This window comes from Dromiciops gliroides, chromosome 1 (genome assembly GCF_019393635.1).
Source record: "Dromiciops gliroides isolate mDroGli1 chromosome 1, mDroGli1.pri, whole genome shotgun sequence".
In the NCBI taxonomy this organism is placed as follows: Eukaryota; Metazoa; Chordata; class Mammalia; order Microbiotheria; family Microbiotheriidae; genus Dromiciops; species Dromiciops gliroides.
The window spans coordinates 441,299,002-441,318,533 of record NC_057861.1 but is presented as its reverse complement, the minus strand read 5'-3'; the positions used below and the strand labels follow the sequence as shown (position 1 = coordinate 441,318,533).

At 37.4% G+C, this 19,532-nt stretch overlaps 1 protein-coding gene across 3 annotated transcripts in view; it reads right to left on the bottom strand.

Annotated features, from left to right (window-relative positions):
- The window catches only part of ATG10 (autophagy related 10), a 339,312-nt gene that overhangs the window by 118,139 nt on the left and 201,641 nt on the right, over positions 1-19,532 (bottom strand). For all 3 annotated transcript variants that reach the window (XM_043970681.1, XM_043970670.1, XM_043970690.1), the window contains one exon: positions 7,321-7,459. In XM_043970681.1, the coding sequence (XP_043826616.1) occupies positions 7,321-7,459 (139 nt within the window). The remainder of the gene's footprint in view (positions 1-7,320; positions 7,460-19,532) is intronic.

Genomic DNA, 19,532 nt, shown 5'->3' with positions numbered 1-19,532 from the left:
CAATTCCAATTTGCTCTCCAGAATGGCTAGATCAGGTCACAATTCCAACAGTGCATTAGTGTCCTACCCACACCCCCTCCAATATTTGTCATTTTCCCTTTTTTGTTATAGTAGTCTATCTGATAGGTGAGGTCGTACCTTGGAGTTATTTTAATTTGCATATCTCTAATGAATAGTGATTTAGAACATTTTTTTTCATATGACTAAAGAGAGCTTTAATTTCTTCATCTGAAAATTGCCTATTCATATTTTTTGACCATTGGGTCATTGGGTAATATGTATTCTTATAAGTTTGACTGTTTTCTCTATCTCTTTATCAGAGAGAAACTTGCTATACATTTTCCCCTAGCATCCTGCTTTCCTTCTAATCTTGGATGCATTTGGAGTTGTTTGTGAAAAACCTCTTTAATTTAATGAGATCAAAATCATCCATATTATATACCATAATGCTCTCTATCTCTTGTTTGATCATAAATTCTTCCCTTATCCATAGATCTGACAGGTAAAATTTTCATTTGTTTATGATATCCCCCTTTATGTCTATCAGTGATCTCTTTAACTGTCAAATCCTGTGACCTTTTCTTTATCCTCACTGTTCCTGACCTTTCTGAAGTCCTGGACACTATTGGCCAAGCTCTCTTCCCAGACACTTTCCTCTCTCAGTATTGGAGACATTGTTCTCCTCCTACCTGTCTGGCCACTTCTCATAGTCTATTTTCCTAGATCATGAATGATAGACTTGAATGAATGACAACATATATATTAACTACTTCTTATGTGCCAGGAAGAGCTATGGATTAGACTTATGGATACAAATATGAGAAAGCATAACAATCTTTGCCCTAAATGTGTTTCCTTTCTAATGGAGGAAGAAAAATATCAAAGGAGGAGGAGACATTTGTGCAACTATGAGTTACAAGGAAGTGATTTTGAGGTCTGATTCCAGACAAAATAAGGTAAAGGCTCACCCAGAAAAGCCCAGGGTGGTTCCAGGGGCAGAGTCTAAGGTTCCAATGAGATAGAAAAGAGGAGGGTGAGAACAAAAACTGTACATTCATGTCATTCCTCAATTTCCCTTCTCTAATCTTCAATCTCTCCCTATCTACTACTTCTTATCTTGCTGGCTACAAACATTTCTAGGCCTAGACCAACAAACAAACAAACCAACTCATTATATTCAAGATATACAGGGAATTAATGTAAATATATGAGAAAAAGAACTATTCCCCATAGATATGAATAGGTAGTTATCAAAAGAATAAATACAGGTCATCAACAACCACATGAAAAAATACTCCAGAACAATAATAAGAAAAATTAAAATGAAAATAACTCTGAGAATAGCAAAGATGAAAGAAGATGAAAATTACAACTGTTGGAGGGAAGAGAAGCACACACCATGTGCTATTGGTAGAGCTGTGAAATGGTTCATTTTAGAAAGAAATTTACATCAATTCTAAATTGACTATTCTAGAATTAATTTTAGATTAGATCATTCTAAGAAAGCAATTTAGGTCAATTCCCCTAAAGTCACTAAACTGACTATGTTTTGACCCAGAAATACCACTATTAAGCATATATACCCCACAAAAGAATAAAGACATAGGGAAAGGACCCACATATACAAAAATATTTGCAGCTCTTTCTGTGGCAGAAGAGAAGCAGACACAAACATGTGCCCATCCATTGTGGAATGGCTGAACAAATACATAAATGAAATGGACTGCACTATAATAAATGAAGAAAGGGTTGATTTCAGGGAAATCTAGGAAGATTTTTATGAACTAACACAGAATGAAATGCACAAAACCAGAACAATTTTTTAAATGAATAGAATAATGTAAAGGAAAACAAAGACTCAATTCAATAATGAATGACTACTCCAGAAGACTGAAAGTGAAGAATGCTTCCCACTTCTGGATAAAGAGAGAAGTGATGGTGCTGAATGATACACACATTTTAGTATATGAGAAATGTGTGAATTTGTTTTGCTTAACTATACTAATTTGTGACAAGGACGGACTTTATTTTTGTAGGGCAGAATTGTAGGGAAGATTGGAGGATAGTGATAGTGATACCCCAAAAAGTATTTTTTAAAAAGAAGATCATTATTGAAATTAAAAAAAAAATAAACAGAAGAGAACAAAAGGAAGTTGACAAGAGAACATAGATAAAAAGGAAATTATGGTCCCATTTGTAAAATTTCATATATATTTTAAAAATAAGATGTATATAATAGAGATTCATGGTTTTATATACAATCTTTATTCTTTTTCTGTTTTTTTAGTGCATATCAAAATATTTAATATTTCTTCCCTCCTTCCTTTTTTGTGGGGGAATGAGGGTTAAATGACTTTCCCAGGGTCACACAGCTAGTAAGTGCACCTCTCTATTTCTTAGTCAGTACCAGATTATTTTGATAGTTACCACCTTATAATACAGTTTGAGATCTGGTACTCCTAGACTACCTTCTTTTGTATTTTTTCTTTGATTCCTATGATATCCTTGAACTTTTGTTTTTCCAGATGAATTTTGTTATTTTTTCTACATCTATAAAATATTTTTAGCTTTATTGGTATAGCATTAAATAAAAATTCTAGTGGCTCCCTATCGTCTTAGGATCAAATGTAAAACTCTTCTGTTTGGCACTGAAGCTCTTCACAATCTTATTACAGCCTAACTTTCCAGATCTGTTGCATGTACACCATTCTCCTTCCCCTTGTATACATTCTACACACTAAACTCTTATTGTTCATCCCACAAAGTATTCCACTTCTTATTTCTACACCTTTGCACAGGCTATTCTCATGTGCCTGGAATGTTTTCTGCCCTCACAACCAAAAGGAGCAAAGAACCCAGAGTTTCTCCAAAGTTTAGCTCAAACAGCATTTCTCAAATGTCTTTCCTTATCCTACCAGCTACTAGCGTACTTTTCACTATGCTGAAACACTGTCTTGGATTTACATTGTTTATATTTTGTATTTATGTTAATGTGTTCATGTTGTTTTCCATAAAAGAATATAAATAGGGCAAGTAGGTTAGAGACTGTTGTATTTTTAACTTGTATCCTCAGAGTCTACCACAATGCCTAGCACAAACTAGGTGCTAATTGATTCTTGACCTTTTATTATTCTATTTGGATTTGTTATTATTTTGTCTAATTTTATGGAGTAACCCATTGGTAGTTTGGTTGCTATGGCACAAAATATCTAAATTTGATTCAGGTAGTACTGTATAGTCATTTTTATTATGCTGGTGCAACTCATGAACAATGAATATCCCTCCAATCATTCACATCTTCCTTTATTTCTATAAAGAATATTTTTAGGGGGCAGATAAGAGGTACAGTGGATAAAGGACTGACTGTGGATTCAGGAGGATCTGAGTTCAAATCTAGCCTCAAAACACTTGACACTTACTAGCTGTGTGACCCTGGGCAAGTCACTTAATCCTCATTGCCCGCCCCCCAAAGAATGGTTTTTGTTGTATTTATAGAAATCCTAAGTGTATTTTGGTAAGTTGACTCCCAGATGGTTTATGAATTTTATAGTTATTCTGAATGGAATTTCTTTTAAAAATCTCCTCTTGCTGCTTTTGATAGTAATATAAAAAACTAGTTTTTAATTATTTCAATTAACTTTTTATGTCAATGATTCTTTAAGTGAACCATCATATCATCTGAACCCAGAAATGATTTTGCTTCCTTTTTGTTTATGTTTATTTTCTCAGTTTCCCTTTCTTGTCATTGTGATGGCTAGCATTTCAACTCATTAACAAAGCAGTTAATCCCCAAGTATTTATTTATCATCTGCTATGTGCTAGGTACTATGGTGTTTCAGTTACAAACAGAAGAGTTAGATAGTCCCTATCCTCAAGGAAATAACAAGGGATTGTACATATACGTATTCATAGATATGTACAAGCACATATACATATATACATGTGTCTTTATGGAAATATGTATACATGTGTATGTATATGTGTATAAGTATGTGCATACACACACACACACATACGTTTTGATCTAGGCAGTCACAAGGATTGTGAATGAAGCCAAAGGCAGCAGAAATAAGGTTCTGAACAGGAATCTTTAGGCCCTTTGAGGCAGGGATTCTGTTCTCTCCATCCTGCCTCCTCTCCCACATTCTAAATGGGAGAGAAAGATGGGGTCTGGAAGGTACTAGCTCAGATCCAGAATTTATAGCCTGGGTCATCCTTTACTCTGTGTGTGTGTGTGTGTGTGTGTGTGTGTGTGTGTGTGTGTGTGTGTGTGTGAGAGAGAGAGAGAGAGAGAGAGAGAGAGAGAGAGAGAGAGAGAGAAAGACAGACTGACCTGGCTAGTTTTTCTCTTAGTTTACTTCTCTTGCTTCAGGATCAGCTCTCTTGGTGCTATTTTTTATTATTCCTGTTTTGGCTCTAGAGCAAGGGTTCTTAACCTTTTTTTGTGTCAGGGACCCTTTTGGTAATTTGTTGAAACCTTTTTTTCAGAATAATGTTTTTAAGTAATGGGAAAGATGCTAAATTTAGTTTGAGGTTAATGAAAACAAAGATGTTATTTTTTCTCCATTCAGGTTCACAGAGTCTGTGGACCTCAGGTTAAGAACCTCTGCTTTAGGGGGATTTAGACTTGGCTGAAACCTTTCAGGTTATCATCTTTCCCAGAGTAATTCAGCCTTTAAAAGCTGCATACAATTGTATGAAAACTAACAGACTACAAAGACAACTTTGATTGGGATTAGTAGAAAGGGGGTCATAATAATGATTCCTTCTATAATCCAATCTACTTGATAATTTGCTCACCTATACATATATATATATATATACATACATACATACATATATGTGTATATATGATAGAACACATATGAATATTAGGATTGCTTGACAAGACTATAGAGAAATATCCAGAGAAAATAGGATCATTTTATCATACTAACGTAACAATCAAATACAAGAGAAATTTCAAACATTTGCCCCAAAACAGTTGAGATGAGATGATTGATCTGTTAAGCCAACAAAAGTAACCCCTATACCAGAGGTTTGATAGCTGTGCTAATTAGTTTCAAGTTTAAGTTCCCAAGTACAGAACACACACAAAATCTGGATTTCTCATAAAAGGAAGGCGTTAGGAGAAAGAATGGTGGCCACCTTGGAGGTTTCGAGAAGGTTATTCCCTTATTTACTAAACAAAAGGATGCACGGAGCAGCAGCAATCAGTTAGCACAGAAACATAAACAGACTGATATGATTTAAAAATGAGGATTCCTGAGTAAAGGGCAATCCATTTTTAGAATATTCCCCAGATTGATCTTCAGGTTAGGCAAGGTTGAGGAGAAAGGAGAAATTATTTACATATGCTAAAGGGAATGACTATTTCTTCAACATTTCTCCACAACAAAACACACTAAATGCTTTGTAGAAATAATAAAAAAAGAAATTAGACATTTCAGGTATCTGCATAAACACTAAATAAATACTTTGAAATGAAGGGAAGATAACTAGTAGCTATCCTGTGCTCTGACGAACAAAAAAGAGAACACTTTGAAATAAAAGAAATTACTCGAAGGGTTCATTCCTAATAGATATAACTGAAGGGCATTTTTAAAGTACGTAATGAGAAACCAAGAAGCCTCATCTTGTTCTAGGAAACAGAAAAACATAATTGTGAAAGGTCTGAGGAAGTGTAAAAATATAATTTAAAAATGCGATGGTACTTGCAAGAACACTTACTCTTCTGCACTGTGAGGGGAGCTGTTGGCACGTAACAGCCACCAGCTCCTGCAATACCCACTTCCAGCTAGAAGCAGTCATGTTTCAACACCTCCGATTCCCCGATGCTGACAAGCTAAACAACTTGTTTTGTCTCTGGGAGCTCTTCTCTGGTGATTAACTGCTTATGGTGAATACTAATTACATGGAAGTACAGTACTGTGGCAACAGCGCCCTACTTCCTTTACCTGCTGCAGCCCCCGCACTCTCAGGGATACAGAAAGCGCATCCAGAGCATGGGCAACTAAAACCAGAAAAAAAAGCCATTTCTCCCCACTAAATATATTTCTCTTCTCTTCCTGCTGCAAGGTAGCACAACTTCCTGACAAGAAAGCTTCTTTAACCTTTTGACTATAACCCGAATATAATTACAACAGGGTGAGCATTTTAAATGATTGTAATAACCATAAGCGTAACTCTGCAGCATGGAGTCTGTGAATTAGTGAACTCTTATTGTGTCCTCAATTCCCCATGTCCCATGTTGAAAATTTACCCCAAATTGTCACTTCTTAGAAACTGCACCTCAGATTAAAATCTTCTCACCAGGGAGTCTATGAGAATTTGTTCTCGTGTTTTAAATCCTAAGTGCTTGTTAAAACGCCAACACTGCAAAATTAGAGACCATTAAACAATATAAGGCAGCAAGTGATTAAATCTACCAAACACACATTCAAAGCAACTTAAGCTACTTTTTAATTAAAAATAAAATATCACTGGCTAAATTCAGATGTCTTAGCTCTTCAGAAAAAAAAAAGTTAGAAGGCTGTTCAAAATGCAAAATACTCCTGATATTGCCTGGCAAGATGCAAATGGGGGTGGGGGGACTGTTAGAGATGGAGGAATGAATCACCACCTTTCCTTCTGTGAGGTGTTATCATATGGCTGACCTGTTTAGTCTGTGGACATCCAGAAAGGAATAGTGAAGACAAGGATGCTGGATGGAGAGTCCACATGGCTGCTGATTAAATAAGCTTTATTAAGAGAGGCCTCTGAGGAGACAGTATATTCCACCCTCCTGGCAGGGGAGTGAGTTAAGTAATAGCAGCAGAGGTAGCTAGGCGTTGAGTTACTAGCTATATTGAGATGGAGGTTACAGGGGGAAAGAAAGTTAGCAGATATTGTAAAATATCACTCAAACTGATAAATCACTGAAATTAATGAAATAAAGGCATTGTTTGCTTTTAATTTTACTAAATAATTTGGGCTACAAAGCATCCCCCTCAAAGTTATAGTTAAACATTGTAGCTTTAAGTTGTTTCTACTTGTTTAAAGTAAAGAAAAGAAAAAGGGCCAGGAGGCTTAGTCAACCATGGGCCTGATGCCAACAATTTGAACATCAGACTTTTTCAGGCTGAGATGATATCATCCACTCTGAAGCCCTGATATTCATTCTTTCTGAAGCATAAGGAAATTTACCAGTAAAACCTTACCTCACCCACAGTTTTCTTATTTTTAGGAATATTTGTGAGTTTCTCAATGGTTACTCTCAACATCTCCTCCTAGTTTATCTAAATGTTAAGAATGTATTCTTAATTTCAGGTGTGGTCTTACCTAAAAAGCTTGCCCTGAAGTATAGTACAGGCACTTGATAGCTGCAGGAGTACAAGATATGGTACTCATATCGAATCACTTCTGATACCACAGTGGGCCTGAGCACTTCAGAATCATCGGAGTAGAACTCAAAGTCGGCCTAAAGTAAGCAAGGAAACAAAACAGACAAGTGTCAATCAAAAGTATACTAAGGTGGGGGGCAGCTAGATGGCGCAGTGGTTAAAGCACCGGCCCTGGACTCAGGAGTACCTGAGTTCAAATCCGGCCTCAGACACTTGACACTTGCTAGCTGTGTGACCGTGGGCAAGTCACTTAACCCCCATTGCCTAAAAAAAAAAAACCAAACAAACAAAAAAAAGTATACTAAGGTGGAGGGGGATGGGTGCTTCAGGGGATTCTGTGTTGTTGTGTACTGCTTGACAGTTAAGTAAATGTGGGGCAATGAAATAGATAAAGGGGAGGTATTCTTCTGATCAGTATTTAACATATGAATTAGAAAACGTTAGCACTACTTAATTCCAGACTACTTTTGATTAATAAGGCAGTTTGAAATAAAGAAACTGGGGAAAATACATTTCATCTGCAAAGCTTGCTGGCATAACTTGTGTGGTAAACTAGCTACAGAAACAATCTTCTTACCTGTTACATATAAAAACACCTACCGGTTGCACAGGAGGCTGAAAAATAAGCTTTAAGAGTCTACTATGTTTGCCAAAAGTTCATTGGCTGCAAGAAGAAAAGTTCTGACTTCTATTTTGAATAGAAAAGAAGGGATGACTTTTTAGTTGTTGTTATATATAATCAATATATAATAATTTGTTATATAATCATATTTTGTTATATATCATCTATTCCTATAACAATGCTTGATTTATAATAAAGCAGGCAAATGTTAGCAGACTAAGATTAAGTGAGGTTTTATGATTAGGTAAAAAGGGAGATTTATCAACTATGTACAGTTACCACTTGCATTTTAATTTTAGATGAAGAATGGTAATTTAGGAATTTACCTTTTATTCTATGTAATGGAACGAAATCAATTGACTTGAATCATATTTTTTCTCCTCCACATGCCATTTACATCTTTATTCTGAAGAATGCCCTTCAAAAATAATAATGTAGTAGAGCAAAGGAGAAGTATAACTAGTATATACTTATTAAATGTAAAAAAATTAACAAGCAAATAGAAAAAAAGTAAAAGGGAATATTCCAAGTGTTATCAGTCTGAAACAAGGCTTCATTCTTATGATATCTAAAGCCATCTATGCTGCATCTAACTCTTATCACTTCTTGTTATTCCTCATCCACAATTCAATAATTAAGGAGATATAAGAATTAATCTATTGGAACACTAAACTTGCTTACCACATGTTTTGACCAGGCCCTAGTAAATTAAAATGTTTAGGGAAGTCGACAGAGTCCCAGTCTTGAAGTTAGGAAAACCGAGATTCTGGTCCTGCCTCTGATAGGTCCTAGCTCTGTGACTATGGGCAAGGTACTTAATCTCTTAGTGCCTTTAGGAAACCCTTTAAGAACACAAATTCCATTAAAGAAGGTCCTGGTCTACATTAGTGGATAAAGTTTCTACAAAGGGAGTTCTCTCATGGATGAAATTAGAGCTGTGGATACCATTTATCCCTCCATCCCCAGGGCAGGGGGAAAACAGAAATTTCTGACAGGCAGTGAGTGGAGAAGGAGAAAGGCATAGGTAGGATACCATGATCTAAAATTCCACAGCAGAAATTGGTTCAAAGTTGATGGAAACTCCAAAGAATGGAATTTGAATTAAACAACTACTGAAGAAAAAGAGAAGAGTTCAAAGAAACAAATGTGGATGCACTGGGAATTCATCAACTAACACAGGTTTTTTTAAAGTCATATACAGAGACTAAAATAAAGTATAGGTAATGAAAAAAATAAACACAAAAGAATGGCACAGTTCAGTAATAGCAAAGGCAAGGATGCCAAAGCTCAGAATGAGCAAGAATTGGAGATAAAAGCTGAGAAGTAAGGAACTTTTTGTTTTGTTTTAAAGATAGGGTTAAGAAGAAAATGAAGGAACAGCTTCACTTCATAATGAATAGGATGATGATAATGGTAAAAGGAGAAGGCAGTACTATTCAACTTTTATTTTGTTTCTCTTTCTTTTCTAAGAAAAATACCTTTAGCTTGTGAAGGATGGAGTAAAAATGTTCAACATGGAATTGAAACTCAAGATAAATGTGGAGATGTGAAGAGAGTACCTAACTAACCTTCATTTGATCAAGTCACAAAATCCTTTATATTATCATTATGAGCAAGTTGGAAAACAGGGCTAGATAAGAATAGAGTTAGATGGATTCAGAATAGGTTCAATAATGAGACTTAAAGAATAATCATGAATAGGCTGATATTCGATTAGAAGGCAATCTAGGGTAAACTCAAGGACCTGTCCTTCACCCTTTATTTTCAGCATATTTAAAAATGATTAGGATGTGAAGGCAAAAATGATGTGTATATCAAATTTTAAGATGCTATGAAGATAGTTAATATGTTGGGACCCAACAGGCTATAACACTGGGCCAAATCTAATAAGATTAATTTTAATAGGGAAAGATGTAATGTCTAATTTACTTGAATGAAAGCATAACTCTACTGCACAAAAGAATTTTGGGGAAGAAGAATAGATACTACCACTTTGTGTTAAAACAAAAAAAGGATATAGGGTGGGGAGAGGTGTAGTAGATTGCATATTCATTATGAGTTAAATAGTGTGACAGGAAGCCCTAAAAGCCAATGTTATATTAGGTTGACTTAAGAGAAGCACTATATGCAGAACAAGGAACAACATGATAGTTCCACAGTATTTTGGTTGGTCAAAGCATATGTGGAGTTTTTGTTGAATTCTGATATCTACATTTTGGATAGGATGGAGTATATTCAGAGCCAGGTGATGAGGATGAAAAGACTAGGGATTATGCCAAAGGAGGATCAACTGAATTGCATATTTGTGCTGCAGAAGAGAAACTGGGGGTGGGGGAGCATTATAGCTTATTCAAGTACCTGAAGGTTGTCCCATGAACATGGCATAAGCCTTGTTATGTTTGACTCCCAAAGGCGGAATTAGGAACAAAGAGCTGAAGTTGCAATGAGGTAGATTTATACTGGGTTTAAGGAGAAACTTTCTAAGAATTAGAGCTGTTAAGAAGTGGAATGGGATGCCTCAGGAAAAAGTATATTGCCACCTCAGCAGAGGTCTTTTAGGGGAGGCTGAATAATTAGCCGAATACGTTATAGAGAGAATTTTTATTTCTTTCTTTTTTCTGGAAGTTTTGGATGTAGGAGCCCTGACATTGCTATCTTCTTCTGAGAGTGCACCTAGATCTTCCTTGTCACTAAAGAAACTTTCTATGGTATGCATCTTTCTCTGTCTGCTCATCTTGCCTGCCTATTTCTTGACTTTTAACTCCTTCTTAAAGTGGGGCACTGCTTCCAGGCTGCACTGTCCCAAGCTTCAGGGGATCCCAGGTTGTATGATTTAAGGAGGGGCACGGTCTTCACTCACCCGGCCAGTGCTCTGGTCTGTAAATAACCCCAAGATTACTTGCTATCCAACCAGGAAACAACATTTTGTTTTGCTGGGTTAATAGCTCCAGAAAACCTGTTCCCTTCTCCCACCTGGGCCACTACCACTCAAGCCTACTTCTGGGTTCCCAGCAGGAGTGAAACACTCAAGTTCTTCCTCAGTGCCAGCAGAGACCTCTGTAATCTCCCCCCTGCCAACCACTCAGCCCTCTCACCAGACCGTGAACTTAGTTCCAGAAGACGCTGGCGCTGCAGCTTATTTAGAGGTTCCAGGGGTAAATTTTTCTGGTGTGGCTTGCTTAGGGCTGAATTGGTGTTGGTGTGACCACGGGGTTGGGCTCCACTCCCACCCCAGTACACTAGGCCCCTGCTTCTGACCTTCTAAGCCGTCTTTGGCTGGAAAATGATCTCAGCCCATCCTTTTGTGGGTTCTGGTGCTCCAGGAATTGTCTTATGGCATTATTTGGAGTTTTTTGGGGTGATTGTGTCAGGAGCTTGGAGAGCTTACTGCCCTTCCTCTGTCACTTTGGCTCTGCCCCTTATTTATTTCTACAGGGCTAGATGTCCTCTGATGTCCATTATAAATCTGACAGTCTATGATTCTGTGAAATAAGATTCCCAGGTATTAAAAGACTAAGCATTGGAGGAGTAAAAAAGAATTTAAATAATTTTCAATTTTCTTTTGACATAATTTTAAAATTGCAAGTACTCTTGGGAATTCTCTAAGACTATAAGTTACAGAAGTGCTACCTGCATTGAAAGAAGGCATTTTCTCATCTCAAGTTCCCCCCATGCTACTGAAATCATAGGTTCAGTCCTATGCTGTGTCACCCTGGGCAAGTGACTTAACCCAGTTTGCCTCAGTTTCCTGATCTGTAAAATGAGCTGGAGAAGGAAATGGCAAACCACTCCAATATCTTTGCCAAAGAAGACCCCAAGTAAGATCATGAAGAGTCTGATATGACTGAAAACAACAACAACAATAACAACAAATTGACTTAACAAGCCTCCTCTGGGGGCAGCTAGGTGGCGCAGTGGATAGAGCACCGGCCCTGGATTCAGGAGTACCTGAGTTCAAATCCAGCATCAGACACTTAACACTTGCTAGCTGTGTGACCCTGGGCAAGTCACTTAACCCCAATTGCCTCAACAACAATAACAACAACAACAACAATAACAACAGCAACAACACCAAAAAAATAAACCCAAGCCTCCTCTGAACTTAGAGAATTTGGGGATCCCTTTCCTATGCTATGCCAGCTCCATTTCTGTACCGTAATATCTATCCTTACACTAGGTATCATAGATACTTTCCTACAATCTATTTATATCCCATAAACCTCAATACTTAGCATATCAAAATAGTGTTTGTCGAACCTGGAAAATATCAGTTAAATAAGGAAATCACTAGAGTAGAACCAGGGCATCAATATTAGCAAAAAATAGCAATCTGTTTGGACGTTATTCAGTTATCAAACAATGAGACAACCCATTGGACACCAGGGATCAACCTGCATTTTTATGCAAGCACTGGACATTACCATCTTTAATTGATATTCATTCTAATCATGGAATACAATGGAATAGAAAAGACTTCAGATGTATATTTTTCCTGCCTTGCTAAATTATAAGCTCCTGGATGGCTATCTATTAAACAAGTGAATGAATACCTGAAGGAAGTAAAATTCTTTTGTCAGTCTTAAATTCAAGTTCAAATTCAATAAATATTTATTGAGTACTTAGCAGTGTGCTAAGCACTGAAGGGAATGCAAGAATAAGTAAAACAATTTCTGCACTCTAGGACCTTACACATTATTGTAACAGGCAGGTAAAACAGGGAGAATCCATGGTTTTTAAATAATTCTTTGAGGAAAAAACATATTTGTTTATTCTTTATTCATATTACATTTTCCTTATTCCAAACTTACATTTTGTGGCATAGTGTTTTTGTGGAAGTTGAATGAAAGAGTAAAGAAAAGTAAGATAAAGGTTGGCGATGATCTTAGCATATCCATTAACAGATTTTTTTTTTTTGGCTAGGCAATGAGGGTTAAATGACTTGCCCAAGGTCACACAGCTAGTAAGTGTCAAATGTCTGAGACTGGATTTGAACTCAGGTCCTCCTGAATCCAAGGTTGGTGTTCTATCCACTGTGCCACCTAGCTGCCCCTTCCATTAACAGATTCATAAAATCTTTGACTAATTAACCTTTCTCAAGAATCAAAAAACAGGTAAGCTATGTTGAGAGAGCTGTTTTCTTTGGTTGACTTTGCTGGAGCAGAGTAACTTTTATGGTTTAGGATGTGCTATCTATAAACTGTAACCTTTTAAAGAATCGCTTTTCCCTTAAAAACTAGTCTTTTTAAGGGAAGAAACACAAGAAATGATTAATTTTATTAAAACCATTATTAAATGAATAAAACAATTCATGCATTCTTTTGTCAGTTTTAAAGTAAACCACAAGTTGACTTCCCTATTTCACTTTTACTTCAGAGTCACTTCAAAGAATAAGTTCCATTTTTCTAAGACACAGAACTCTAACCAACAGAAGGCTACTGGGACTTTGCCTGAGAGTGATGACATAAGGCAGAGGGAGGAACAGAGCAGACTAGCCTGCAGACACAACACAAGAGGCTGAGGATCAGCGATGATGACGATGGTTATAACCTCTGGATGAGTCATTCATTGTCTCTCCACACTCATCCCAAGTACATTTGTCCCAGATTCTAGAATATGGTTATAGTTTCTGTTACAGTTCAGTTATAGTCCTGCTGTGCAATAATGTTTCTACTTTATTAACCATTAAAAAGGCCCTATGACTATTTCTGTGGCCTTAGAGTAAACAAAGAGTGAATATCTTGAGACTATTTCATAACATTTTACTCAGTTAAAGTCCCATATCATCAGCTTCATACAGGACATCTGCTTCTGGATAGTTTATCAGCATCTCAAGCAAAGTCAACACATGCAAGGTTGTATTGATTATGTTCTCCCATAAGTCTTCTCCAGCATAAATCTCTATTCCTGTTGAAGGCATCAGCATCCCTCCAGTCACTCAGGTTTGTAACTTTAAATTCTCCCTTGACTCTTGCCTCTTCCTTGTCCCATATATATGTTATATCTCCTATAAATTCTACCTCCATGATATCTCCTGCATCCATTCCCCTTTCTTTCATCACATAGCTACCATACTAATTCAAGTCTTCACCACCATTTGCCAGGACGACTTGTAATAGTCTCTGAGTTGATCTTTCTTCCACTATTTCCCTTCTTCAAGACACCCTACACAGCTGCCATCATCATTAGCAGCAGCAACAGCAAGAAGTATACATTAAGGGGCAGCTAGATGGTACAGTGGATAAAGCACAAGTCATGGATTCAGGAAGACCTGAGTTCAAATCTGGCCTCAGACACTTGACACTTTACTAGCTATGTGACCCTGGGCAAGTCACTTAACCCTAACTGCCCTACCAAAAAAAAAGAAGAAGAAGTATACATTAAGTGATTATTATGTGCCAGACACTATGGCTGGGAATATATAAAAAAGACAAAAACGCAATCCCTCTCAAGATAGTCTTCCTCTGGCACAGGTTTGACCACCTCACTCTCCTGCCTAAAGGCTTTCTGTGGCTTCCCTTTGAATTTGGGATGAAATACAAACTATTCAGGATGGTTCTTAAGGACCTTCACAATATGGCTCCCATCTACCTATCCTGAATTATTTCACACTTTGTACTAAAGCTTCTTAAACTGTGGGTCACAACTCCATATGGGGCTCATGTAACTGAATGTGGGGGTCACAAAAAATTTGGCAATAGTAAAAGGTTGTATATGCCTATTTTTATACCTATATACCCAGAGTGAAAAGAGGTCGTGAGTGGAAAAAGTTTAAGAAGCCCTGGTTTGTACAACCTTTATACACTCGTTAGCCCAATTGTACTACTACTGTTCCCCACGTGAACTGTTCCCTTTCCTATCTTCATACATTCACATGGGGCACCCCATATATCTGGTGTGTGTTTCCTTCCTATTTACACTTCTCAGAATCCTTGTTTGTTTGTTTTTTCAAAGTTCAGTTTATGATATGTTACTCCCATGAAGTCTTCTTCATCTTCCCTGTCCACCTCTTCAAGTAATATTTATATATGTACATGTTGCATCTCTTCAGGAGAATGTATGTAGCATCTTGAGGGCAGGGACTATTTTTATTTTGTCTTTTCCCCCCAGAATTTAGCCCAATTCCTCTCTTGCACACATACTTGATAATATTATCTTCATTTTTACATTGGAACATCAATATAACACTAATCACTAGAAAGTGGGATATGATACAAGGTAAGTCTTGAGGACCCCATTCAGAGGTACAGGTTACCAAGGAGGTAGCTCTAGGACACATAACCTAAGAATACAGAAGCTTCAATACTGCCATTAATTAAACTATTCCTATTATGTGTACTATTGACTGTAATGTATTGGACCCCAGTAAAGGTAGCTGATTACTGTAAGTCCTGGAGGAGGTTCCAACACTCCTAATATATCACAATTATTAATGATAAAGAAACAAAGGAGAAGCAACTTAATATCAGCACAGACAGCATGGGCTTCTACTGAGAGGAACAAACTATCAACTCCCAGCAGAAGTTAAGAAATGCACTGCAGCCTAGGATGTTCAGGACAAGACAAAGGGTGCAGGGGAATCAAAGTTAACCAGCATATCTCTCATGATGCTCTGGGTGTTCATTATTAGCTCCATGATTCCTAGACACTACTTTCTTTAAGAAAGATGGTTCCGGAGATATCATTTGCCTAAAGCATTCTGACTGAATGAAAAAAGACTCTCTTCTCTCATTGTGTGCCCTGAGACCATGTGTTCTCTGGCATGAACACAATGTTGATTGGTCATGATAGCACAAACCTTGTTTAAGAAAGCATTATTATTCTGGAGAAAGCCATAAGCAATTCTTTGATAGATGAAACCTCAGGGAAAATTCTGTCGACTGATTCTCTAGTTATCAGGATCGAACAAGGCATAAAAACAGGGAGAACATATACTTACTAAACGCTTTCACTGCTGTCATGGAGGATGTCTGTGAAATTTATTAAGTGCTGATTCATAGGTTTAGAGCTGGAAGGGAACTTAGAGGTCATCTGACACAACCTCCTCATTTTATTTATCTACTCTCAACCCCCTCATTTGACAGATGAGGAAACTCTGAGGTAGAGAAAGATAAAGGGATGTGCTCAAGGCATAAATAGCAGTCTGAATTTGAATTGATGTCCTCTGAGTGTAGACACAGGGACCTCTTTACCACACAGATGGAGGAGAGAGTTCCTAAAGAGAACAAGGTCCTTTATAGGTTCTTTTTTTTCACATGACCATGTACTGATTAAATCAAGTCCAAGAATGCTATAGGGCCTCCTCAGTGAGCTCCATGGCCCCTCAAAGGAGCTTGCTTCATGGCCTGTTGTGGGGGTTGGATTGGAGAATATATCCCATTGCTTGTCTGGGGGAGCCTCAATAGGGGTAACTGAATGGAGCAGTTGCTGAGCTTCCCCGACCACTTCCAGGGGGATGCTTTCAGCACTGAAAGACATCACTTTAGGATGACACAGTAATTGCCTCATTCCCATGACAGAGGAGAAGGGACATATCAAAGACCCACAAACCCAAGAAGCGCCACTCACTGGACTCTAAAGACAGAGGCAATTCCATTCATTCTCTTCTTATCTTAAGAATGGATGATATAGAACATTCTCTGGTACCTCTTTGTAGGGCAAGGAGAGAGAGTAGCTTTCTCTTCCTTGTGGTAGTTGATTGCACATGGTAGCTACAGTATAGGCTCATCTAAGTAAGCCTGAGTCAGTATCTCAAGGTCCTGGCTTCCTCTTCTGTTTTTGTGGTGGTGTTGTTGGGGATTTTTTTGTGAGCAAAAGTGACTGAATAGCAATCCTGAATTGGACTCTGAAGTAACTTCATTCCTTCAAGGACTCAGAAGATATTAAGACCCCCAATCAGTGCTGACTATAGGGCCGTCACTACAATTAATCTTAGAAGAGAAGACGAACATCAAAAGGAGGATAAATCCAAGTCTTAGCCTGGTTTAACATAAGACAATGTTATGGAAGTTGTTTGGACAGTGCAGAATACAGGTGAAGGTGAAATGTTTATTCAACAATCCCACCAAAGGTCTCATGTTTTAATGTTTTAAGTGATCACCTTTCTAGAAAGGTAAAATAGTAGTAATAGGTTACCATATCATGTTTCAAGTATTGTAAGCATTTCTTTTATACAGGGGAAACAAATAGTTCTCCTATAGCTGCTCTCTATTATGCACTGACTACCCTTATACTCCATTTTAGAGGAGCCATGACATGAGCTAAATCTAAGTTTTAAGTGATTTGTTCCCAGGGCTCTAGGGCAGATATAAAGAGAGACACTTAGAAAAAGTCTAACCCTTCTTTTTTAGAGTCCAGGAATCACCAGGACTAAATCAGGTACTTGAATGAGCCAAGAGCTGGTACCATTTCATACAATTAATCAAAAAATATTTTATCACATGCCTACTATGTGCTGGGCACTGCAGATCAGCACTGTTAAGCAGTGCAGATACAAGGATAAAGAATGAAACAATCCTTATACAAAGGGAGCATACATTCTATTGCAGGGGAGAAGTACACATAAAAATATATACAGCATTAAATAGGAAGTAAAAGTAGTCTGGGTGAAGGTGAGCATGCCAGCCTCATTGGGCCCAGTTAGTTTGTTGTTATAAACCCACATCGTTAAAAAAAACAAACAACTTCTGGCTGAAGAATGTCTATTACCTAGATAATGACATGGGCAGCCTAGGCCCCACAGATAAACAATGAGATGGGCCTAGACTAGAATAGGATAAAGAGAACAGATCGCTTTGCACTGTGGAAATGGCAGAGCACTTTAAATAATCTCAATCCATTCTCCAACACCAATATTCTCCTAGTAATGCTATTATATAGTGGCAAAATGAGGGAAAACCATATTCTCTGAAGAATTAAAAATTGTGGATGATCCAAAGGACAATGGAGAGATGCATATGGCACACATCATAAAGAAAGTGTGTGACTGGAAAAGAAAGTGGGCTGATCAAGAAATGTAAGAGATAACATGGAAGCCTTAGTAATACACTGCTACTTCTTGAATATTAAAAGACCTATAGGAAAGGCAGCTAGGTGGCACAGTGCATAAAGTGCTGGAACTGGAGTCAGGAAGACTCATCTTCATGAGTTCAATTTCAGCCTCTGACACTTACTAGCCATGTGACCCTGGGCAAGTCACTTAACCCTGTTTGCCTCAGTTTCTTCATCTGTAAAGTGAGCTGGAGAAGGAAATGACAAACCAATCCAGTTTTTCTGACAAGAAAACCCTAAATGGGGTCGTGAAGAGTTGGACAGGACTAAACAACAACAGTAAAGGAAAGGGCCCAACCCCAATACATTGAATAGAGGACTTATAAATATAGATAACAATCACACAGAATGAGGAAGCATAGATAGATTGTGATCTGTACTTTTAGAAAGAGCAAGTATATTGATGAGCCATCAAAATATCTAAGGAATATGGAATATGGAGAGCTAAGAAATGCCTCCATCCTTGAGAGACAAGTTAAATCCTTCTCACTCTCTTTTTTAGTATTTCTGCTATTTGCTATGTAGCCTTGGTCAAATCCTCTCTGGGATTCAGTTTTCTCAGTTATAAATTGAGAGAGCTGGGTTGGATAATTTTGTAGATCTAAAGGCAATGATCTCATAATCCTATAGTGTTTGCATTCAAAATCAGCAAGATTTATAGGGTAAGGGCTTTGCAAATTCGGTATCATATAAAATTATTAATTAAAGGAAAAAGAAAATACTTTAACCTGATATTCTAGACTTCAGAAATTGTGAAGTATATTTTAGTTCAAAATTTCCCTTTTCATGTTATATAATGTATATCCAGTTATAACCATTACTTTTGTTTACCATTTTTTACTTTCATTAGTCATTGAATTATATGACAAGAAAGGAATAACTGCCAACTATTGTTAAAATTATGAAGCTGACAAAGTCTGTCTTTAGTGTTTTCTCACTGTACTTTATTTGGCATCTTCTTGCCTAAGATCCAAATGCTTCCTTTCCCTCAACTGCACTCCTTCCCTCCTTCCCCCCAAGGTCTTTCTGGGTTTGTTCTTCCCAGCCTTTTTCTTGGCTCTCTCCTATCATGAACTGCTCCAGTCTATCTCACGTAGTGTCCATACTGAAAGGTAATCTGATAAACAAATCTTTGTACAAGTATTTATGACTGATAAAATTAATACTTACAAGGTCATGGATATTTGCATTTAACAAAAGACTCTTATAGATGCAAAATGAACCTTTAATAAAGATGTTTGGGATAACATGAATCAATAAAGGAGATATTTTTGAGCAGAGGGGATTTTGTAGCAACCTCAAATCATGACACCCAGTCTTATATGTAGAAATGACCTTGCAAAGGTTTATTTTCCACTGTCTTAAATAAACTGAGAAAGTTTAATATATATCAAAGAAAGATGAAAATGTGTTCTGTTAGGGGCAGCTAGGTGGCGCAGTGGATAGAGCACCGGCCCTGGAGTCAGGAGTACCTGAGTTCA